General features: G+C 43.9%; 2 protein-coding genes across 5 annotated transcripts in view; one reads left to right on the forward strand and one right to left on the reverse strand.

Annotated features, from left to right (window-relative positions):
- LOC142796229 (uncharacterized) overlaps nucleotides 1–22,927 on the reverse strand; it is a 54,766-nt gene extending 31,839 nt beyond the window's left edge. The window contains exon 1 of the mRNA XM_075886425.1: nucleotides 22,773–22,927. The gene's annotated coding sequence lies outside the window, so the exon portion shown is untranslated. The remainder of the gene's footprint in view (nucleotides 1–22,772) is intronic.
- On the forward strand, nucleotides 15–21,950 carry LOC142796230 (uncharacterized). 4 transcript variants are annotated; one of them, XR_012893638.1, is made up of 4 exons: nucleotides 17–8,593; nucleotides 15,344–15,406; nucleotides 17,557–20,905; nucleotides 21,003–21,950. XR_012893638.1 is itself a non-coding variant. In XM_075886427.1 (3 exons), exons 1-3 carry the CDS (start codon nucleotides 8,447–8,449, stop codon nucleotides 17,796–17,798), a joined length of 444 nt encoding a protein of 147 aa, XP_075742542.1. In that variant the 5' UTR covers nucleotides 15–8,446; the 3' UTR covers nucleotides 17,799–21,950. The 4 variants fall into 4 exon arrangements, 3 of the variants coding, with proteins under 3 accessions (XP_075742542.1, XP_075742541.1, XP_075742543.1); XM_075886427.1 differs by having other exon boundaries at nucleotides 15–8,593; nucleotides 15,352–15,406; nucleotides 17,557–21,950; XM_075886426.1 differs by having other exon boundaries at nucleotides 23–8,603; nucleotides 17,557–21,950.
- Nucleotides 22,928–23,564: the final 637 nt, after the last annotated feature.

Below are 23,564 nucleotides of genomic sequence, written 5' to 3' on the forward strand. Positions count from 1 at the left end.
AATATATATATATATATATATATATATATATATATATATATATATATATATAACCACTGGAAAAATATACCAGGTGTAACCAGAAAAAGGTGAACCTGCAGTTTTAAAGTTTAAAAGAAGCAATGACATGCCAACCATCCAAAATAGAACGCCCGAGAAAGGAGCATCAATCAGTATCACAGCAGCTAAAAGCCTGCTAACAGCTGAAGGTAGTCATGCTGCTCTTCCATTCAAGTATAGTGTACACTGAGAAAAGATACTGAAGATACACCACCAGCAAATGACAAAAGCAAGACAGACAGAGCTTTCTCTTATAATACAAAAAGTCTTTAGCTGAGGAGGCAAATAAGTCATTGGCACACAATAAGTGCACAAAAAAAAAAAGCTGTCGCACGAGGCTGTCAGCGCTTAGACAACACAGGCAAAAATACAGTAGACTGAAGAAGGGAAAACCCATAGCAAAAGTTACCATACTCCTGAGTTCTTGCTTTGCCTGCAAATGAAGGTAGCGTGAAGTTGAACACTAGATTAAAGCACCACAATCAAAATCTGGAAGTCAATGCTTTAGGAATAGTACAAAGTACTGAAGAAGCATGCAAAGAGCATTCCTGTGAAGGCAAATATAAAAAAAGACTGAAAGCTCTGTGGCCCTGAACAAGACAACACCACAACCAATCGAAGAGCCGTTCGGACACACCAGCAGTTCTGGCCAACACTAAAAAGTCAGAAAAACGTACCTTTAATGCCTTTTTTACAAGAGAACTTCAAAAGAAATGTGCATACACCAATGCCAGAAGTATCGATGGAAGCTATTACTCATATTCAGCTCTTCATTGAAACACTGACAGAAGATACTTGTACCTAAATGCTTAATTACTTTGGTACAACTCAAGAGCGTCGACGCCAAGTGGCAAAAAAATTATGATGGAAACAATGTGATCAAATGCACACGTCAACCACCAACCAAGATTCTATGCTGGAGTGAATATCGCAAAAAGTCTTGAACGCCTAATGTCACTGGCTCATACTCAGCGTTCTCAATCAAAATCTTGACCTCCCACACAGCATATTATTTCAACAACCTGCCACCTCTCACCATGTCATGAAACAAGCTCGAGTATACACAAACCCTCCTCACCGTTAGGTAGTTAGATAGCTCCACTAGTGCTTCACTCTCGAAACACATAGACCAGGGCCGTAACTAGACGGGTAGTGAGGAGGTTCTGAGCCCCTGAAGTATTTTCATGCTCTGACTTTTCGTCAACAATAGCTTAATCTGGGCAAGTTGGTTCATCGTGGTTGTGTTCTAGTAACAGTGAGAGAAGTTCTGGAAGAGACAAAAAGGACAGGAAAGAGCGCTGACTGCCAACTAAATTTTATTGAAGGTACTACGCCCACTTTTTTACAGAGTACAAGAACAGTGCTCATGCACAACGACACATGTGAGACCATGATAATATAATCTTAACTGAGAAAAGAATACTCTCTCTCCGAATAATTGAGTGAAGGTATACTGATGCACTGATCCATGGCCTTCCTGACAAGAAAATGCTTTCACAGTCTCTCTTTCATTTCTTGTTCTTGCTTTTTTCAAAAACAGTGTTTTATGAAACATAGAACTGCACTTACATTCTTTACAGTGTATGGCCATGCGACTACCATAGCCATTCTTAACATTTTAAGCATGCTGTCTTGCTCAAACATTGGGGCATTGCCCAGTTTGTCTTACGTTTACGTTTCCACGTGTCAATAGTATCTCATACACAACATTATATTGGCATTCAGTATACCTATTCTCGTGACGAATGGTGAAATAATGGCTATTCCTGTTGCTTTTTAGTACACACACTTTTGAAAACTTGCAAGGGATGGCAAATAACAAGATAAAATCATATCGGCTCGCTATTTTCCTTATATTGTGAAACACCTTATGTACGTACGGTATAGCATGCAAAGATCTTTGGTCATTCTGTTTTTATTTTGGTCCTGTTTTGTTTAACTTGACTTTCGGCAGGAGGGTTTAGCACACGGGTGTTATGGTGCTGTTGGGATATCCAGCATCCTTTAGTCTTTTAATCTGGTTTTTAAGGCTTACCTCATCCTTGTGCTCACATGACTTCTAAAGGGTGGCCTCAATGCACGTGGTGGCAATTCGTCTGTGTAAATTCTGTAAATGTGTAATCATGTGTTATGATGTACTAAAAAAGATGTCCCAAGAATCAGAATAAGTGACAGTAGTCAAAGTTTTTGTCACTGCCTTTATACAAATACCAGTTTATTTGTTGCCTCCTGCAGTATTTTAGGGCCTCTTATATAGATAGGATGTTTTCTCACTTTTATTACATTTTTGTATTGATGATGCCATATGCTCAGGAGGTAGAATGTCGTTATGTTCTTTCTGATAACTTCTAGCTTCTGAGCAAAGATAATGTTTCAGAAAAATGAAAAAAGGCTAGCATAATATTAAGACATGGGAAGAAAGCAGAGTTTATGAAAAATGAATGCATTAGTTGGGAATGAGAAAAAAAGATGGATGACAGGTCAGTAATGTCAATTAATTTATATTAGGACACATGAAATGTAGCAGAGGGTGGCAGGCGATTAGTTCCAATGAGATCGAGAAATTATCAGCCATAATATGAGATTGGCTCATACAGGACAGGGAACATTGATTGGGCTTCCACCCTGCAGTGGACATAATATAGGCTTAACGCTAACAATGAGCAAAGCCTGTGAAATTAATGCTCCATGAAATGAGCAGTACTGCACAGATTGCTGTGCTAGACTTCCCATTTTGCATGTTTTTACCAGCTTATCCTGCTCGCTGTTCAGACACAAAGCTCCACCAGAAAAACAATGTTATACTTGGTGAGGATAATGCCAGTGAATCCAGTGTTTTATCTACACCTTTCCTTGCTTAAGTCCTCCTCCAAACTATACGATTTTTCTTGGAAATGTTCTGCTTACAGCACACCAACCGATCAAGTGAAACAACTTTATTGGGGTCCTGCAGGACGCGCCCTAGTATGCAATCACCATTTCACTTCACGTTACAACATATATACTGGTGGTAAAAATATTCTCTGGCAGGGTACAGAAGTGCATGCACTGAGCTAGCTTGTGCAGCGCGGTCTATTCCAGAAAGCTGAACCTATGTTTGGTACAGAATTTTGTAACCACACGATGCTTGCACAGATTAAATGTGGCCACACATTGCAACTTCTGAGCTTTTTTATGAAATGATCTCGCAGTATCTGAAAACATTTGTTTTTTTGTTTACTTCATAGTTCCCAGTGAAATATTTCTCTTGTTCCTCTCATTGAATAATGGCATTTGGTGTGACTAAGGTGTTCCTAATGCCTCACTATGAGATCATAAAAACGATTCTCCTTGAAATTGCTTCACAAGCATTTCCTAAGATATTGAATGACACTGCTTGCACATGTACAAACATTTGCTAGTTTTATTGAGGGTTGATGATAAAGGGAATAAGTTGGTGCATCCAAGCCGGACAGAGATTGACTGGCCCTGAAAAGGGCCGTTTAGCTATATATCTTGCAGCTTGTTCCAGGTAGACAGGACTTCATTTTGTAGAAATGGTAACTCATCACACAGCATGAAGAACATAACTTGATGCTAACACTGACTCAGTTGTTCTGAAATGTCATAGAGGGTACATGAAGGCTGGGTACATGAAGGTTGCAGTTACACTAACTGTACAGTCAGCATGCTTGTGTGATATGTGCATAGCTGCATCAAAGCCACGTGTGAGAATTGCGTGAACAGCTGAAAATCTCAATGGCAGCATAGCTTAAGAAGTCTGTCAACCCTTTTTTGCCAGTTTCCAATGTCATCCTTCCCTTTTCATGCATCTTCTTTCAATATATCTGGGGTTTTAATTCCCAAAACCACGATATATTAATGAGAAGCAAACTTTGAACATCTGGTGTTCTTTAATATCTTCACTTGTTTGCAGCACAACACCAGAAACACAGGACAGGGAAGGAGCAAAAGAGAAAGAAAAGACGGCGCCGACTCTGAAAAAGACGGCACTGACATCATGACACGCACATGTCGTGATGTAAGCTGCCCAAAGAGTGGCCTCCCGTGAGAATAGTGAAGAATTGGGAATAGGATCTACCAGTAAGGGCTTTGTGTGCAATTCACAAACAGTGAAAAAGATCCACCAGGGGTGAACCACAGGTACATGCTGCACTCTGGTTGAGAAAGAGCAGAGTAAAACAGATGTGCCAGACAGGAGATTATAAATGGTTTTGTCTGGAGCTGGTGCCAGACCGAGCTCTGATTAAGCGAAAGGGAGTATTGAGCGCCAGGCCAATCTGATCCCATTCCTGTGATGGGGTGCAATGTGATGACAGGTGCAAATTCCATTTTCTTTTTTTTCCATGGGTTTAGGGAAATAATTTTTCAGGGATCAGATGAAAATGCCTCCGACATACATAATAACATGCTTATTCTTGGGCGTAGTCATGCCTAGCCACCAGATTGGGAGAAAAAGGAATGTTTTCCGAAATGTGCGATAAAGTGTTTGGTGCTACGCCTTGACGGAAGTATTGATAGGTGCTTTGGAAATTGGTACGCCATTTCTGTAATCGTTAAATATGCAACTGCATGTGCCACTGCTAGGGATAGCGTGACACTCCCAGCCATTTCGGGGTAAGCCGTTTTAATCTACATGAAGATGTTAATGAGCCCGTTCTCCATCACAGCAGTAGCTGTGGCCATTCCTTCAACTAGGCCTACTGCAGCGCCAACTAAACGTCTGCATGAATTCAGCACTTGTACCGTACATAATAATCAACACGTGCCTTGGGTTCACTTCGATGGTGTTGTGAATTCATCTTGCGTGACAATGGTTTAAGTTGCATGCGTGCCTTAATCATTATTGCAATAGGAGACCATGATTTATCGTCACGCATGATGTTGCTTAGCTCGGTCCTCAGTGCTCGAAGCAGGTTCCGCCTTGTGAGTGCATGAGAGAGGCACAAGAGTTGATTTCTGCTCTGTGTTTCTATAATTCCCTAACCTGTATTACCTATACAGGAAGCGAATAGTGCTGGTGTGCGTCAGCTGCCTCGGTGCGCTCTCAACCGCCTGCCTGGTAAGACTGATAGCTCATTCTATCAGCGCCTTGTCGTACTTCCTCCTCACACTGCGACATGTCCTCCACTTGGAGGACATGATGACGGAACAAGATGATACGAAGCCTAAAACCGCAATGTTTGCAAGCTAGAACCCGAGCAAACAATTCAACGGTGAGGCCAGAAAATCTACCTGACTAGGCCTGGAGCAACAAGCCAGAGAGCATATTCTTGGCTGGATAGATGGATGGATGTGGCCGTACCCTTTAGATCGGGCGGCGGCTAACGTCACCTAGCCGTAATGCTTAGTGAACTAACCACTAGATTTTTTTTCCCCTTTAAATAGTAAAGTTGGACAGGTACTTTGAAGTGAAGGGTTTAATTTTCAATCGTGCCTTGACTTTAGCCACCAATCAGATAACCTCCTTCTAGTTAAGTCTACCCGCTTAAAGTCTATTTTGCCCTCCCTGTCCCTAAACACCAGTGCTTTGAAAAACTCTGCGCCATCATCTTGAACTATAAGGTGAAGCCCTTTACAGAGCATTGTCAAGTGTTCGGCAGTTTTTTCTTTTTCTTCGCACGCACTGCATATTGTGTCTACCTCTTCATATTTGGCCCGATATGTCTTGGTTCGCAATACTCCCGTCCTGGCCTCAAACAGTAAAGAACTACCCCGAGTATTATCATAGATCCTTTTCTTGGCAATTTCCTGCTTAAAAGTTCGATAGATCTCTAGTGCGGAGTTCTTAATCATGCCAATTCTCCACATGTCAGGCCCTGTTTCCTTCACTTTCTTCTTAACTGATAGTTCTTTTTGGTTTGGCCACCTGCTGTTTTCTAAGTATTTACCAATCAATTTCCTGCTTCGCTTCCTCCATTTTGTATCGAAATTTTTCATGTACAAGTAGCTGAAAACCTTCCTAGCGCATCGCTCCTCCCCCATTTCTCTCAATCGCTTCTGAACTTTTATCTTGCTGCTAGCTTCCCTGCTCTCAAATGATGTCCAACCCATATCACCTTGTACTTCTTGATTTGGTGTATTCCCGCGAGCCTTACCTATTCTACGTTGCTTAATTTCTAATCTTGCTCGAACCTCTGATCTCATGCACAAAACCGCGTCAGCCCAGGAACCATGACCCCTTTCCATATTCCTCTCACAACATCATACCTATTGTAATTCCACAGTGCCCTATTTTTCATCACTGCTGCATTCCTGTTACCTTTAGACGTCACGTATATTTCGTGTTCCCTTAGGTACTCGGTCCCATCGCTTATCCATATGCCCAGATATTTGTATTTATCTGTTATCTCTAGCGTGACTTCCTGCTTTCTAAGCTCACTACCTTTGTTATTATTGAAAATCATGACTGCCGATTTTTCCTAACTGAATCTAAAATCTAACCTATCTCCCTCATTACCGCAGATGTCCATCAACCTCTGCAAATCTTCCTTGTTGTCAGCCATTAGCACTATATCATCTGCGTAGATTAATGCTGGTAGTGCCTGATCAATGAGTTTTCCTTGTTTGACTAAAGAGAGGTTGAAGCCAAGTCCCCTTGCCTCTAACTTGGCCTCTAATCCTTGTAGGTACATCATGAATAAGAACGGTGACAGTGGGCACGCCTGCCTAAGTCCACGTTTCACCACTGTGGGCTTGGATACCTGTTTTCCCACTTTTTAACTACCTTGTTAGTTTTATAGATTTCCTTTAAACGATTAGTGACTCCATCTTTTACACCCAGTGTGTCTAGTATTCCCCACAAGTCCTCTTGAACCACGCTATTGTACGCTCCCTTGAATTTCTGCAGGCCGGTAGGAAGCTTCACAGCGCAGCGCCTGATCTTGTGAAACGGCTCAGCCATGCAGGCAGGGCATTCAATTCCCTCCCTATTTTTTGTATACTACTGTCCTTGTGTACATCGTAGAACACATAACAGTAATGATAGCAAACAGATCATTGATTCGGGTAGGCTTGGTGTTTTTATTTAAAATGGAACAACGAGGAAGCTGCTGAAGCCCGTGCCTGGATACAGCTGCTTTATATGGAGATGAAACTTTAACGAAAAAAAAATGTAATGATAAACAGTAGGCTCATAACAAACACCATTTCTCTGAGGGTGCATGGAATATATGTCCCATGCAAGGCTATGCATTGCAGTCCTTACTGCATTAATTATGTACACGTACTGCAGGGCATGCAAGTGTATGCAGACACACGCTGACGAAATGACATTTTTTGCTACATACAAACGTGCACCGCACCAAATAAGACGCGCGTGTTTGTATAGTCAGTGAACACTCGTGAATATTGATGAAATCACACAGCTCGCTTACAGTATAAAATAAACACAATTGCGAACAATAAAATGCGACGCTGTTTAAAGAGGCGGACCCAGGTTACTAGGAGAATTATCAGTATGGCATACACACCACGTGTCAAGCTTTTGCAACATCTAAACAGACTAAATATGGAAAGTTGCCTTTGTAAGGTAACATGACAGTACCAAATGGAGAAGCCACACGAGAGAACAATTCATCGTGGGCTAAAGAATGTGTTTTAAATGTTATACACAGCTTTGCAAGATAATATCGACGAGTTTTACTCGTCTAGGTGTGGGAGGTGTAGGCCTGATAAAATGCGATGTTGCTTCAGAGCCTTTCTTTCGTAATATTGCAATTTTATTCAACTCTCTCAAACGCGGCACCGTAAATTTCTACTGGGTGCTCGAACACGGCAAGCAGGTCGCGGGGCAAAATCTTTGTAACATTTTATTACCGAAACAGCGATACTAGCAATGCTTGAGCTGCACTTGCTGTTTTCTAAATTGTAACCTCCTCAATCTCATCACTGTGATCAGGAAACAGAGAGGAAAAGTACAGCAGTAGTACGTAGAGAAATATTCAATTTCAAGCCCTTTAGCAATATCATCTAAACAAATTGCCAGTTCACTGTTGAATTCTCGATGGAAACAAACAGCTGATCAGGGACGCAAGCTTGGCTTGGCACTGGCTTGGCCGTTCATACAGAGCCAAAAGCCGCTGCAGGAAACTGGATTGCGGGTCGTATTGAGACAAAATATTTTATACAATTTTGTTTTCTTTGTTTCATTTCTCTAATTGCTCTTGTGATGGCGTGGACCGCGCTTCGTGATCTCATGTACCGGCGCACTGTTTTTAAGTTTAGTATGGCGCACGATAATACATGATTGCGTGCTTTAATTTAAAAAGGTTCGCGAGTATGGCAGCAACACTGCAATGTCGGGAAGAGGCACGGGGAAGAGGATAGTAGTAGAACCAGTAGCAGCTGCATGCCCGGGTGGAGCGACTGATGCCCAGATGGAGGAATGTCAACCCGATGTCTTTTGTGTTGGCCGTTCTGGCAGTTCCGCCGACTTTATAGAAAGAGACGACCCCGTCGCTTGTCCTCTTCTCTTTTCCTTCGGGCATCAGCGACAACATTGACGGACGACGTGTTCGACTTCACCGTGCACGTGAGTATAGGTTGGTTTTTCATTCGAGTGAATTCTTGTTCAGATTTGCAACTTGTCGACTTCATCCTGATCACCTGTCACCGACAATAAGTCACATACGTGTGATATTTAGGTGAAATAAATGATAATGCACATTTTCTGCTCCATTTGCGTGAATTAGCTACACCAGGACATAAGGTAAAGCCATTGTCGCCTAGCCAATAGCAGGCAAGATCGATCACTCGCATGCTTCAGTTCACGAATCAACGCTCCTGCCTTAAAATTGGTAAGCTGCTCGCAAAGAAATCTTACCGAGGCAATTTTGTTTTCTGTGAACCATGCACCGTAGATTTGTCTTGAATAACAAAAAAAAAAAAACTTGAAAAATAAATGTCGCGACCTTTTAGAAAACGCCGTGTCTAAGAGCTAGACGCGGCATTTTGTAAAAGGCTCATTAAATTCAGTATGTTTTCGTAGTTTCTGCTTGAAATTATTATTGTCTATGAATTTCATGGCCCAATCTTTTGCTCTGGCTGAAAATCTCGGCGGCAAAAACTTTGTTCAGTGTCCCTTTAAGGGCAGGTGTAGATGCCATCATTTCAGTCGCAAATCTTTTTGCTAGTCGGTCGGCTGGTTAACAATAAGGGTACTAACTAGAGTTCCAGATTTCATCAGCAACACATCGTCATGGCTTCATCAGATGCTGCATTATATACATTCTATCCTCGTTTTTAAATAGGTGTACCGTATGGTCCACTGTTACAGGAAACAAGCGAGCTCATGGACAGTGAGCCATGTGGTGCTAACTGGCAGCGAGACTTGTGAATGGGACGCATGCGCATAGAATCGGGGTGCGCCCAGTTTTGTCTGCCATTTCTCCGCCTGTACGCATGACAGCATTGGAAAGCGCATCCGTATTTTAGCTGCGCAATTTATCTAGCCCAGTGCCTCCTGCTTCAGGGATTTCCCGTGAGCACAAAAAATGCATGATTTTAATCGTTGCTGCAGTGTTTTGCAAGTTGTCACCGTAAAGCACATCATATTTTTCGCATAATGCTCGCTGCAACTAGAAAGTTTCGATGACTCAAAATGCTGTTCAGGTTTGATGTAGCAAACATTTTAAGCTCGTCCTCGTGACCATGAAATATTGGTTTATTAAATAATGGAAGGCAGAGTTGGTATCAGTTGATTTACAGTGTGAAAATGAAAAGTGCGAAGGACCGTGCCTCACAGGTAAGCCCCGAGAGCATCAGCAGAGAAGTAGCAGATGAGGACGCTCATGCGCTGCATTTCCAAATCTCAGCAGCACTAATGCTTGACGGACTGCTGGCCACGCACTAGCGTGTTCTTTCTGAAACAAGACTTTGGCCCTGTAAGCAAGTTCTTGAAGGGCATAAGTAAAACGTAGAATGGGCCCCCTAAATGCACCCATCCTTGAACCATTGGGCTTATGATTTAGTGCCCTTTTCAAGATACAACTATTCTGAGCTATAAATTGTGACAGAACAGTGCACGAAGTTTATAAATGGGAAAAAAGTCTTTAAATGTCCCCTTTATACATAGTGTTCTTGTGATGTCACTTCTGCCATTGTCGCCCTCTCCCGCCATGCCCGGGTAACTCCCTGGGTACCTACGGCAGTTCACGTGCTGCAGTGCGGTTTGTTGGGGGCTCGTCATCTGTTGCTGTGAACGATGTGGAAGCATTGTGGTTTTTTGTTGTCTAACTTTAACGAGCCCATTGGATTAGGAAGGCCTCGCTCGTTCACTTCATACAAGACCAGATAATCAAGATGTGCGACACATACACCAGCCACGGCGTACACCGGCTGCCCGCCACAACCTATGAGGGCCTATTATCTTGCTTTCACTACAAATTGCCTGGCCCAAAAACAAGTGAAAGCTCAAAATCTCTCGAGCCGCAATTTTAAGAGTGGATGTGCGAAGCGCAGCAGCTCCCATCGAAAATTAGTCGTGCAGAGCTAGGCAAGTTTACAAGAGATATAATATTATGAATATATTGTCACGGCCTACGCCACCAAAGTAGCAATGCCACCCCCCCCCCACCCCCCCCAAGAGTTTTAAACAATGCTGATGTTGAGCTTGAGCCTCTTTGATTGCAATTTGTGGAAATAGTCGAGGAAAATATTATACAAGGCAGATAGCGACTTTGCATGGTGTGTGCCGCGGTAATGCCAGTCATCACTTTATTTTTCGCGTATGCTTTAACACACTTTTCACTTTGTATTTTGCTTTTGTTGTACGCTAATGTACAGTGGAGTCACTGAACATGATAGAGACCGTGTATAGAATTAATTGACTAATTAAAAAAAATCCTGACGCCCAACTTGAACCGATCGGCTATACTTCAAAGTGAACAAATATTGTTTCCCATTCTTTATAGTTTGTTTCAATGCAATACCAAATCTCCGCGATCGCCATCACGATTTTAACCGCCTTCCTCGCCATCATCATTTTAACTGCGGACAAGTTGGTATGTACAGCATCTTGGTAAGCTATATCTGTTTGCAGATAAATACTTGGCTATGGCACTTACCCGTAATAAAGTGTCACCTGAAGATGCAAATATTGCAAAGTTTCTTCAAGTAGCTTTTGTTAATCTGCACCAGCCAAATACGCTGGTACTTTTAGGAAAATCGGAATGTGCGTTCTCAATTTCAGGTTATAACTTTCAGCGAAGAAACACCCTAAGCTCTGCTCCCTCTGCGTGGACTTCTAAATCAACTTGCCTCACTAGCAGCTCATAATTTTTCAAACTTGCATCGTGAGGCAAAACTAAACGGGTGCAAGCACTAGGAGACAACATGGCAGTTGTAGGCGATAGATTCGGTTGGTGCCCGGGCATGTTGGTGGCGCATTTCGGAAGTGACGAAAAGGCGCTGCGAGATCCACGTGCACACTTTGTATAGTTGCTGTATTGGACAGCAAACTTTTTTTCTTATCTGGGCAGTTTTACCAAAGGAAGCTTCATCGTATGGCGTGATAAATGAAGCGAATCCACAGGTTGAACCACATCATAGCCTCGCTGTGCTTTTGTACTTTTTTTAGCTCGCAAAATTTATTTGTACATATAAGTGACAACTTGCCAGTAATAAGGTAGCACTCGTTTCGTTACCATATGATCATCTCCGGTGTGCTGCTGCCTCAATATTTCAAATTCTAAGCATTTACACCATTGTATGCTAACTTTTCCTTCAAAGTGAGACAAGCCACATGTGTATCGTAGATTAAGAAGCATGCCAGTTTCACGTACTTGCAAGGTAAACATCAGAAATGCACAGTTGATCAAAAATACTAGTTTAATGGTGCATCTACATAGCAGAGCACCTGTGGCACCTCGGGAACAAGATAATGCCACATATGTTACAACAGATAATTAAAAAAAGACAGGGGACGTGCCGTGAACAAATTGAAACAAAAATAAAATGGCACGTGGCAGCGAGCGAAGGCGGCAAGGGGGGGGGGGGAGCCCGTGGGACTGCAGCGGATGAACGTAGGGTGTGTGTTTAATATGTGGAAGAAAAAAAAATTCAAAATTTTGGCGATTGAAATGAGGGTGACATAGTGAGTGCGCTCATGACGAGAGTAAACACGGTTATTATTTTTTTTCAAATCTCTTTTGAAAGCCACGAAAAATCTGTATGTGGTGCAGCCTAACAGAAGGTCTGTGAAGGCAAATTATGAATTCGTCATTGTACAAAGGCCTTTTTTTTTTCATGCGCACCATCCTCGCCGCGATGGTCTAGTGGCTAAGGTACTCGGCTGCTGACCCGCAGGGCGCGGGTTCGGATCCCGGCTGCGGCGGCTGCACTTCCGATGGAGGCGGAAATGTTGTAGGCCCGTGTGCTCAGATTTAGGTGCACGTTAAAGAACCCCAGGTGGTCTAAATTTCCGGAGCTCTCCACTACGGCGTCTCTCATAATCATAGTCGAGAGTTCGACGGAATGCCGTCTGGTCAGGTAAAGGCGTTGTTGAAAAAACAGGTCACTGACCAATGTCAAACAAAACAATGACGTTTCGGGACCCGTACGGGTCCCTTGTTCACAATGGAATGACGGCTGAGCAACAGGTTCTTATGTAATGTTGAGCGCATGACGCAAAGTCCGGGAGTACACGTGGTTTAGTGTGCCAGATGATCTATTGATTGTGTTACTTGTCGTCTGAATGATTAGTGATTCGAGGTTCAGCCTGGTTGTAAAATTCTTCTCCGTGGCTACGATGCGTGCGTTGTCCCAGCTTATCTCGTGGCCCGTCTTCTCGGCATGCTCTGCGAGTGCATTTGTCACTGTGTGGCTCTTGGCGACGTCATTTTTGTGTTGCATAAGACGTTTGCAGTAATTTCCACTCGTGCCAATGTACACCGATTCGCAATCGGCGCATGGTATCTTGTAGACCACACCAGGAAAGTGTTGCCGAGGGAGAGGATCCTTCACATTTAGCAACTCAGCCTTAAGCTTGCTTGCTGGAACATGCGTGATCTGTACACCACGTTTTCTGAATAGACGGGCTAGGGCTTCGCTTATATTTCGAATATAAGGAATCGATGCACGCTTTTTTGTAGACGATGTGTTATGCATGGCCTGACTAGTTGATTGCAGTTTATGCATGACGGATTTAGTTGTTTTCCTAATAAAAATCTTGGGGTATCCATTCTTGATCAGGTCATCTTCAATGGTCCAGAGCTCCTCCTGCAGGCTTTCTTCATCGGAACAAATGCGAATCGCTCGTTGAACTAAAGACCGAATCACTGAGAGTTTGTGGGCTACCGGGTGGACTGACTCGTAGTCGAGGTATCTACCGGAGTGCGTTGGCTTTCGGCTGTGTTGGCTGTGTACCGAAAGCCAACGCACTCCGGTAGATACCTCGACTACGAGTCAGTCCACCCGGTAGCCCACAAACGCTCAGTGATTCGGTCTTCAGTTCAACGAGCGATTCGCATTTGTTCCGATGAAGAAAGCCTGCAGGAGGAGCTCCGGACCATTGAAGATGACCTGATCAAGAATGGATACCCCAAGATTTTTATTAGGAAAACAACTAAATCCGTCATGCATAAACTGCAGTCAACTAGTCAGGCTATGCATAACACATCGTCTACAAAAAAGCGTGCATCGATTCCTTATATTCGAAATATGAGCGAAGCCCTAGCCCGTCTATTCAGAAAACGTGGTGTACAGATCGCGCATGTTCCAGCAAGCAAGCTTAAGGCTGAGTTGCTAAATGTGAAGGATCCTCTCCCTCGGCAACACTTTCCTGGTGTGGTCTACAAGATACCATGCGCCGATTGCGAATCGGTGTACATTGGCACGAGTGGAAATTACTGCAAACGTCTTATGCAACACAAGAATGACGTCGCCAAGAGCCACACAGTGACAAATGCACTCGCAGAGCATGCCGAGAAGACGGGCCACGAGATAAGCTGGGACAACGCACGCATCGTAGCCACGGAGAAGAATTTTACAACCAGACTGAACCTCGAATCACTAATCATTCAGACGACAAGTAACACAATCAATAGATCATCTGGCACACTAAACCACGTGTACTCCCGGACTTTGCGTCATGCGCTCAACGTTACATAAGAACCTGTTGCTCAGCCGTCATTCCATTGTGAACAAGGGACCCGTACGGGTCCCGAAACGTCATTGTTTTGTTTGACATTGGTCAGTGACCTGTTTTTTCAACAAAACTCTCATAATCATATAGTGGTTTAGGGACGTTAAACCCCACATATCAATCAATCAATCATGCGCACCATAAATAGTGCTCAAAATTTAATTGCATATGTTGTTTTCATCCTGGCTGTATTCCGTGCTGTTTATGATGTAAAAAAAAAGTAGCACGCTGAAGTGGTGCTGCTTTTGGGCAACAGTTGAAAATGGCGGGGTGCATGAATGCGGAATACTGCCGCTTACACTCAAATCACTGTTGTAGTCATCTCCCACTCTTTGCAGCATGTGTTGTGTATACACAGCTGCATATTTCCTAGCTAGAAAAATTTGATTTTAGGTGTTTAACGCCATTTTCCATGTAACTATTCCACAATTACACACACTGATCAGCAGGCTTTCAATTGCGCTGAAGGACACAGGTGCCATAAAATTCATAGTCAATTCTTTCAAGAAACCGTATGTAAAGGCTGAAGCGTCATGCATACATACACATACACACACACATCATATTGTTTTTTGTACTTTATGAAAGCTGCGAAGGTCTCATGTGCCTCCAAGCGTAACCTGTCTTATTTATTCTCCATCACCGCAAAAGTTTTGTGAGTTTCAAATAAAACTACTTTGCGCATGGCCACGTTTGGGTAATTTTTTGTGTAGGTGTTATTTGAGCAGCCTACAGTGTTTACTTTATAAGCCTGTATGTATATGTTGCATTATAAGGATGCAGAATGTGTGTGGCTGTACAATATAGATGAAAGTGAAAATTAAGTGTGTCTATTGTAGTGTTCTTGCAACCAATCTTACCCCCGTATTCTAGAACGTCCCTCCACTCAACGCCTCACCTTCAGTTGAGATGGCTGATGGGAGCGCCGTCTCTAAGCAGAGAAAGTCGCTGCATGTCAGCAATAATCTGCTGTGATTCTCGAGTAGCACAGCGTCGCTTTCAAACGAGCAGCGGCACAGTGCTCAACTCTGTCAAGTGAAGGGTGAAAGTCGAGTCGGGGGAGCATTTATGAATATGGGGTTTAGTTTTGTTGTCTTGTTAACCTGCCATTAACACTGTATTGATGCTACTTTGCTCTAGCTGTACAGTGCTCTCCAAGGCACAAGGAGGCACCGCAGGGGGAAGGCTCGGAGCAAACCATGCGTGAGTTTCCTTTCATTGTTACACTATGCACGTATTAAGTGATAGACTTTAATGTATGCTATTTGTATTGTGCAAGTATTTGGGGACATACAACTTCCAACACTTATATGTTCTGACGAAAATCACGCAAGAATGAGAGAAGCTTGTGCAAAAATTATGCAAGAGTGTAAGAAGCTTTTGCAGAAGTCTGTGAAATGAAGTTTTGAAAATTTGTGGCAATGTGTCATTGTACAGTGGTCAACAGTCTTGCTCAGCATGCTTGACTGCAGGGCTCCCGGCTGCACAGGCGCATCTACGGAGTGCCTGATGCATGATGGGCCAAATGTCAGCCTGCACACTGGTGCCTCTTATCCCCGTTTGTCTGTTACATCAGTGTCTCTTGTAAAGGGGATCAACTGTGCTACCTTTTTTTTTTCGAATGTAATGAGTTCTTTTTCCAGATTATTGTTGTTTTAAGGTAGAGCCTCACATTTCTATCAAATACTGAAGATTCTATTTTTCCTTCTAGATGCTATGAAGTCACTCCTTGTGTTACAATAGAGTGAACACTGTTATGAGAAAAGCTACTTTATGGAGTTAACTCACTCCATATTGACTTAACACACAGAATTGGTGAAAACTACACTCCATTCCAGCTGCATTAGGAATAATATTCATTTGCATACTTCTGTTTTTTTGTTTGTTTGTTGGCTAGAGGTTTGGAGTATTGGGTGGCCAGAGGGCACTGTGTAGTCTTTCTTCATCTTCCCAATTTTGTGAACATCAATTGATAGCCGTATGGGAAGCAGCCAGCATGCTGAAACAGCGGTGCAAGCATGCAAGATGTTCACCATTACATGCAGTCAGTTGCTGTGAGCAACCTACTGCATACAATTAACTGCGAGTGGTGAACTAACGCTGCACTATGTGTGCCTCCTGGAAAGCTGCAATGGTAAAGTGCCACAATCGTATAGTAACATGGATAACATCGCAATTTGTTTGTTGAATAATTTTGCAACAGAATCAATGGAGTTTTGGATAAATTTGTGTATCTGCCTGGTTCATCAAAGCTACAGAGTCAAATGCGGTATATACTCGCGTATTATGTGTACTTTTTTTGTCAATCCGGTCTTGTGCGAAGCTAGTAGGAATCGCTGGCCTAAAAGCTCAACTGGGAATATATGTTGCAGGCGCTGTCACAGCTGTCTCAAAGCGGATTGTCATTTGTTTGCTAAGCCTGTTCAAATGCCCCCATTTTCTTGAAGTTCTTCCGAACAGTGCTCACAAAAACCAGTTCCCACGACAGGGTTATACCAGAGAACATAAGTACTCTCCAATAATTGTCGGGAACCCAACGTAAAGTAAGATGCAGACAAGGAAGTGCGATGCCAACACAGGGCTGTGTGTGTCGCCCTTCATGTGTGTGTGTGTCCATTCCTTGTCCCAGTCTTCTATTGCGTTGTATTCCCTCCGATATCTAACCAACACACCCAAGCTTCTATGCTAAGTCTTATTCAACGCACTCTTCTGCTGGCTCCCATACTGAATATTGCATGTCGAAGAACTCCACGCTGATGTGCTTAGCGGTAGCACGGTTTCAGTTTTCTTCGGTAAGCTTTATAACAGCAATCTGCCTCGTATATAATTATTGTAGCCTATCACAAGGAACGGTAAAAACGCAATGGCCAGATGGCGAAACCGAAAAAAAAAATGAGTGCGAAAACCTGCCTCATCTAGTTGATGTGACAGGTCCTTGCACGCGTTCAACATCTGTGCTGTGTCTCGGGAATACATTCTTGCCGCGGAAGAGGTGGGAAGATAAGAGGCAAAGCTTTAGGCATTTCGGACTACACATAAACAGGTTTCAGTTTTCAAGTTCGATATTCTAGGTAAAGCATAAAAGTTCATGGAAGAAGGGACCTTGCACTCAGTTCATTTTGTGTAAGACTGCACTCGCCTGCTCGACAAGAGATGTGCCTGACCAGAGCATCATGAAGTCAAATGTGTCTGTGTGTGTGCAGGCAAGATGGCTCGGGCTGGTTGGGGAGGGCAAATTATGCGAGCAAAAAGTTTCTTGTAGTAAAGCAGGCTGGCTAATTATACTGGTGAGCAAATTATGTGAGGATGAAAATTGTGCGAGTAAATATGGTATGTACTCTTGTATGTTTCAGCTCTATTGCTACGGATCCTGCGGATCCAACTTGGCATCCGGCAGCAACAAAGACAGGTTCTGCAAGAGGTGCGACAGCTGAAGCACGGCTCTTGTCCGTGCCTCAGCACGCCCAGCCAGCACAGGGCCCCTCTGACCTTCTCCGGCTGCCTGCTGGTACAATTGGAGAAGTGGAGGCAGCAGAGGCAGCTGTGCAGAGTAAAGCTGTGGCTGTGGCTTTGGTGTATATTTCTTGATTTTTAATATGCCTATGTAACATGCAGAAATTTAGTACTGCTTTAAGATACTGTGTTTCGGGAAACAAACTAGTCAGGTTATCTCATGAGCCACTGTACTACAGTCGAATATGAATAATTCGTACTCAAAGAGGCCAGAAAATTTGTTCAAATTAAAAGAAGTTCAAAAGAATGAAAGTTACCGTAATTACTTGAATCTAACACGCACCTTTTTTCCGGTTAAGAGAGTTCATAAATCGCATGTGCGTTAGAATCGAGTACGAAAAAAAAATGAATATGGTCATTCTATTGTCATCGCCACTTACAAAATTGCCGCCCCCTACGTGCGTCGGCATGGCGCGTCGGTCATTTTTGCCTATGTGTTTCCCATGCGCGGCACTTCATACGTGTGCTGAGGAGTTCGTCATCTTGTAGTACATTAGCATCGACGGCATGGTAGGGCCGACTCCAAAAACTCGACGAGTGCACCACAATGCTGCTTCTAAAAGAAAAGTCGTCGCGTGTGCCGGAACGGACAGAAATCGGGCCGCATCGCGGTCATTCGGAGTTCCCGAAACGTGCGTGCGGGACTGGCGGAAACAAAAGCAGAATATTGTCGACAGCAAAGATTCACGCAAAGGCTTCAGTGGACCACAGCAGGGTCGGTTTCCACAAATTGAAGAGCTGCTCGGCGAGTATGTGATTAAGCAGTGTGCGGCACAGCGGCCCGTGACGACAGAACTGCTCCAAGTGCAGGCTATGCAGTTAGCCTTAGAAAAAGGGCTAATGCAGAGCCATTTTAAAGCGAGCAGGTGCTGGCTAACGATCTTTATGAAGAGAAAAGGCTTTTCCCTCCGAAGGCGAACGGGCATATGCCGGAAGTTGCCGGAGGAGTACGAAGAAAAGCTTCAGAGTCTTCAGAGGTTCCTCCTAAACTTGCGGCACAACAACGGCTACCTGCTTGGGCAAATCGGGAATGCCGATCACACGCCTCTTTACTTCGACATGCCTGGCACCACAACCGTCTAGGAAAAGGGGGCGAAGCAAGTTTGTGTACTGACATCGGGCCACGGTAAAACTAAAGTGACAGCAATGCTCTGTTGCACGTCAGATAGGCATAGGCTTCCCCCGTACTTCATATTTAAATGGAAGATGCTCTCAAAAAGAGTCGTTTTCGCGAGTGGTGTGATCAAGCGGGCCAACGAGAAAAAAGGGTGCGCGTTGCAACCGATGTCTTAGTGATTTTTTTTTTGTCGTGGAAACCGGGCGCGCATTACAATCGAGGGCGCGGTAGAATAAAGTAAATACGGTAAACGAGCGGAGGGCTCACCATGCAGTGATGCATGTGCATGGAGAAGTTTTATTCACAAATTACAGGACATCCGTCATTAAGTAAAGTAGTCAATACGTGTCTGTACACGTCGGCCTTGCAACGAGTCAACAAGTTTTGCGTGCAGTTTGCAAAGCATTTGTACTTCGGCTTCAGTATTCCCCTGGCAAAAGAAGTTGCGCGCGGCAATGTCCAGTGCTGACACTCTTCGAAGACAACTGTGTTTCCACTGTTACCATCTGCGCTGCAGCCGGAGCGTGGCCAGCACATGATGAGAATGGAGGAGCGTCTCCACCTTGAGAAAAGCAGATCGGCATTCGAGAGAGAAACACTCCGCGGCAGCTTTTTTTTTTCTCTCTTCATGCGTGGTGTTGAAAGGAGAAGAGTCTCTACATAGCAGGAACGAAAAACAGGGAAGCGTGACACCGGCGCGTTGCAGATCGGCATGAGAGAGCCAACTCTCTGCGACAGCTTTTTTTCCCCTCTTTCTCTTCATGCGCAGTGTTAAGAGAAGAAGGGTCTCTACGTGGCAGGGACGGAAAAAGCCGAAGCGGGGCACAGGAATGTCGCAGATTGGCATTTGGCAAACATTCCACCGCAGTCTTTTCTTTCCTTTTCTTCATTTTCTTCTTCAAGCACAGCGATGAGGTGTCTGAAGTGCCACCGCAGGATTGGGCGGGGTGCTGAGAGAATTTTCGGAGCGCGGTATAGCTTTGATAGGACCACAGCGTCAATTCGAATTAAGTGTGTGAATTAAGCTAGCAGACGATGTAGGCGGCATCGTGTGTTTGATGGGCAGTGACTAGCAATAGCCTGCTTAAAACAGACATTCAGTAATTTTGTTCATTTATCACCCTATTTCGTGTCCGCTGCGGCTCTCTCTACTTTGAGCTACAGTTCACCCTGCCTTGTGTTAGCCGTTTTCTTACTTTTTTAAAAATCTAACATGCACCCAATTTCGCAGTGTGAAGAAAAATGCACCTTTGTTTATTGTGATGAGATTTCTATAGCGACATGCCTCTTTGTTGGCCATCACAGAAAAATATAAACAGCAAATGGTGCGACCATCTAGTGCGACCTTTATTTTTCTATCAGTTTCATCTATGACCAAGATTTGGTCGCTCTAAGGTTGCCTCTTAGTACACCTTGATCATGTTCATTTATCTTGTTGTGCTCTGCTTACAATGCATTGATTAAAAACATGTCCAAGCTTCTTTTTGAATTCCACATATTTTATCGTTTTTCACCTATAGAAGCTACTCCTGGTCAACATTCAGGCAAAGACATTGTAACCTCGAAGAAACGTGTATTGGAACTTGAGCACTGTACAAAGTAATTATACTATTTCATAGCTAGAATGAATATTTATTAAGGGTTATAACAGTGTTGTATTTGATTTCATAACAGCGAAACTGCATTCAGAGAAGGACTCTGAAAAGTTCTCACACTGAGTGTGAGAGGGCTGATGTGGAAACCATTTTAGGTCAAGTGAGTTGAAGTTAGCGTAAGAAAACAATGAAATGTTGTAATGCCCAAAAATTCAAGTTGTTGTTTTCAGTGTCCTCTTCTTGCAGATTTTTATCATGAAAACATTTCGATGTGCTGTTGCGTCCACCCCATCTATGCTTCTTGCATTTTTTTACAGTGCAAGCACCTCCTGCTGATTGGGGGACGTGGCCTCCGAGAAATTGGTGTGAATGCCATGAAGGCTGTATTGGCACATGACGTGCAAGTGCTGTACTGCCTTCATGGCAGAAAAGGGAAAAGGGCCTTTGTGAATCTGAGGCTCTGTAGATTAGTGACAGGTTAGACTTGTTCATTGTTTAATGTGTGTGTACCCTTGTGTATTCTCTGTACTGCAGTGCTTCATGTGTACCATGGTATTTCTGTTCTTGTATGCAGATGTCATCTGCCAAAAAGCAGGGTGCGACCAGGCGGAGGCCCTCAAATTTATTAAGAGGTGGCTGCCAGGGTCTGGTGATCGCTGTGGGGGCAGGAAGTGGCGCTTCAGAGAAGCATCTGTTGTGGAGCAGCCCGATGATCCCCACTCTGAGTGCAGATTATCGGCTGCTCGCGGCAGCTGGCTTCCTGCCCAGCCACAGCAGCCAGGGCCTTGACAGCACCACTGTCACTGTGCCCCCAACGCAACCTGACCTGCAGTAGAGCGGGCCTTTTTTAGTTGTGTATATATATTTTTCAATGTATACATTTTTTGTTGTACCAAATAAATAAATAAAAAAACAAAGAATAAATAGTCTGCAGACTGTCGGTGGTGCACTGTTCGGCTAGCTTATGCTGATTCGGAAGCACCATCACCATGTTTTAGTTACAAAAAATGCTCTAAACTATGAATATTCTCGATTACCATGTGGGGGCATATGTGGGGATTGCAAGTGGGGGACATACGCTTTCAACATTTACTTCCTAACGACTTTTTTCGATCTACTGTACCAAATACCAGTACCAAATAAAGCACTCGCTATTGCAAAAGATAAATTGGTAAAAAAATAAACTACGCTTCTAGTGTTAGCAAAGGGAATGAGGTATAAAAGATGAAATAGATCGAGTAACTGCTTTCAGTTCTCAGCATTTTTCTGTTGCCCCAAGTATACAGGGCTGCATAGCTACAAGAGCGGGTCATCGAGGCATATTGTTTACATCTTCCGGTAAGAAAAATTACCTACTAATAATGGTTACGTAATGGCAAGCCAATCAGTAGCCAATATTCGTCGTGCAGGAAACATCGGTGTAATAACGGCATTTGATTGGCTGCAATGTGGCCCTGGATTGGTCCAATGTTGGCCGTACATCCGTAGCCAATATTCGTCGTGCAGCAAACGTCGGCGTAAAAATGGCATGTGATTGGCTGAAATATGGCCCAATGTTGGCCAAATATTGGCAGCTTTGTCGGCAAAACGACGGCAATACGATGGACCTTCGTCGGCCCAATGTTGGTCGCATACTGGCTAAAACATCGGCAAAACGTCGGCCCATCATTGGCTTGAACGTTGGCCCGACATTGGAAGAAGTTGCACTTCCGACGTCGGCCCGACGTCGGTGCCGATGTTAGTCGATGTTGGTCCAAGATTGGTCCAACGGTGGCGTGCTGCCTGGGTGGCCTGACTCTCCAGCAGCTCGCTAGTTTATAAGAATATTTTATTATAAACTAACGGCTCGACGAAACTCACTCACATTCCACCAGCTTGTTTGTTAAAGTACACACATCAACCCATTAAACACAGATATGGTTGAAAATTGGGTGTCATGACCCCTTCAAATCGAGAAGCGACGTCCATGGCTTCAGGTGAATTTATGACGCTGTGGAGCTGAATATCTGGTGTCCAACTGCGCTAAACGTTTTCACGCTTAGCTTTTTTGCTACGCTGTTTGAAAGTGTAAAGAAAGCCCTGTGGTACAAAATCATTTCGGCTTATACACGTGATTGATTGATATGTGGGGTTTAACGTCCCAAAACCACTATATGATTATGAGAGACGCAAGGCTTATACACGTGAAAAGCGCAGTTAGGCACTAAGAGAAAACGGGTCTGGTGCAAACGTTTTCGAGCCAGTTGGACGTCTGCTAAATCTTATGCGGAATTAAAGGAGCTGCTCACCTCTACACGCATAGAGCTAGAAAGTCGGGAGCGCTGTAAGCCCTTTAATCACTTACTGGTGGATGACCGTGCATTGAGGACTAGAGGCGACAGCATCAGCACAGATTTCGTACTTCACAATGCGTGGAGCAGCCGGAGTATGGTCCCAATATTCTAGGGGCCATAGCTTGAGTGTGTGTTCTTTCTGCAAGTGGAAGAAACATGACACGCGTGCTTATGACGCGAACCTTACCATAAATTCTATGAAAGGAATGCTGGCTAGAGACAACTGCCCCTATCGATGCGCGTCCCGAGGCCACCAGGCACGTTTGTGCTGCGTCAAACTCACCTGCTGGATTTGCCACGGAAGACACACATCAAGGATGTGTGACCCGCATACAACAAACCAAATGACACCTTCTCGTTTAGTGGGCTCCTCCAACAGCACAGTAGGAACGGTGTCGTCACAATCGGTTATGCTGTCTGACAAGGATTCACTGAGCGGGGGCACGACAAATGACAGCGAAGTATATCTACCAACTTTTCGCGCAGTTGTCATCAATAACGGTAGCAGAAGATATGTCCGAGCGACTTTTGGTGGAGGGAGCCATCTATCCTTTGTCACGAAAGATCTCGCCAGAAAAACGCCTACAGGTGCTGGGAGAAACACAAATTGCGCTGAATACGCTTGACTGTTAATCGCTAAGTACTGTGGAAAGACGTGAGGTGGTCGAAATTCCCTTGCGTAGCCAACAAGGTTCTGAAACCAGCACGGTGCGTGCAATTGTTGTCCCAGTTATCTGTCAGAACACTGCTTCCTCAAAGCTGACAGCAATTTCTATCAGAATCTGCGTCTTGAAGGAAAAGTC

The sequence above is a fragment of the Rhipicephalus microplus genome, chromosome 2 (genome assembly GCF_043290135.1).
Source record: "Rhipicephalus microplus isolate Deutch F79 chromosome 2, USDA_Rmic, whole genome shotgun sequence".
Taxonomy (NCBI): domain Eukaryota; kingdom Metazoa; phylum Arthropoda; class Arachnida; order Ixodida; family Ixodidae; genus Rhipicephalus; species Rhipicephalus microplus.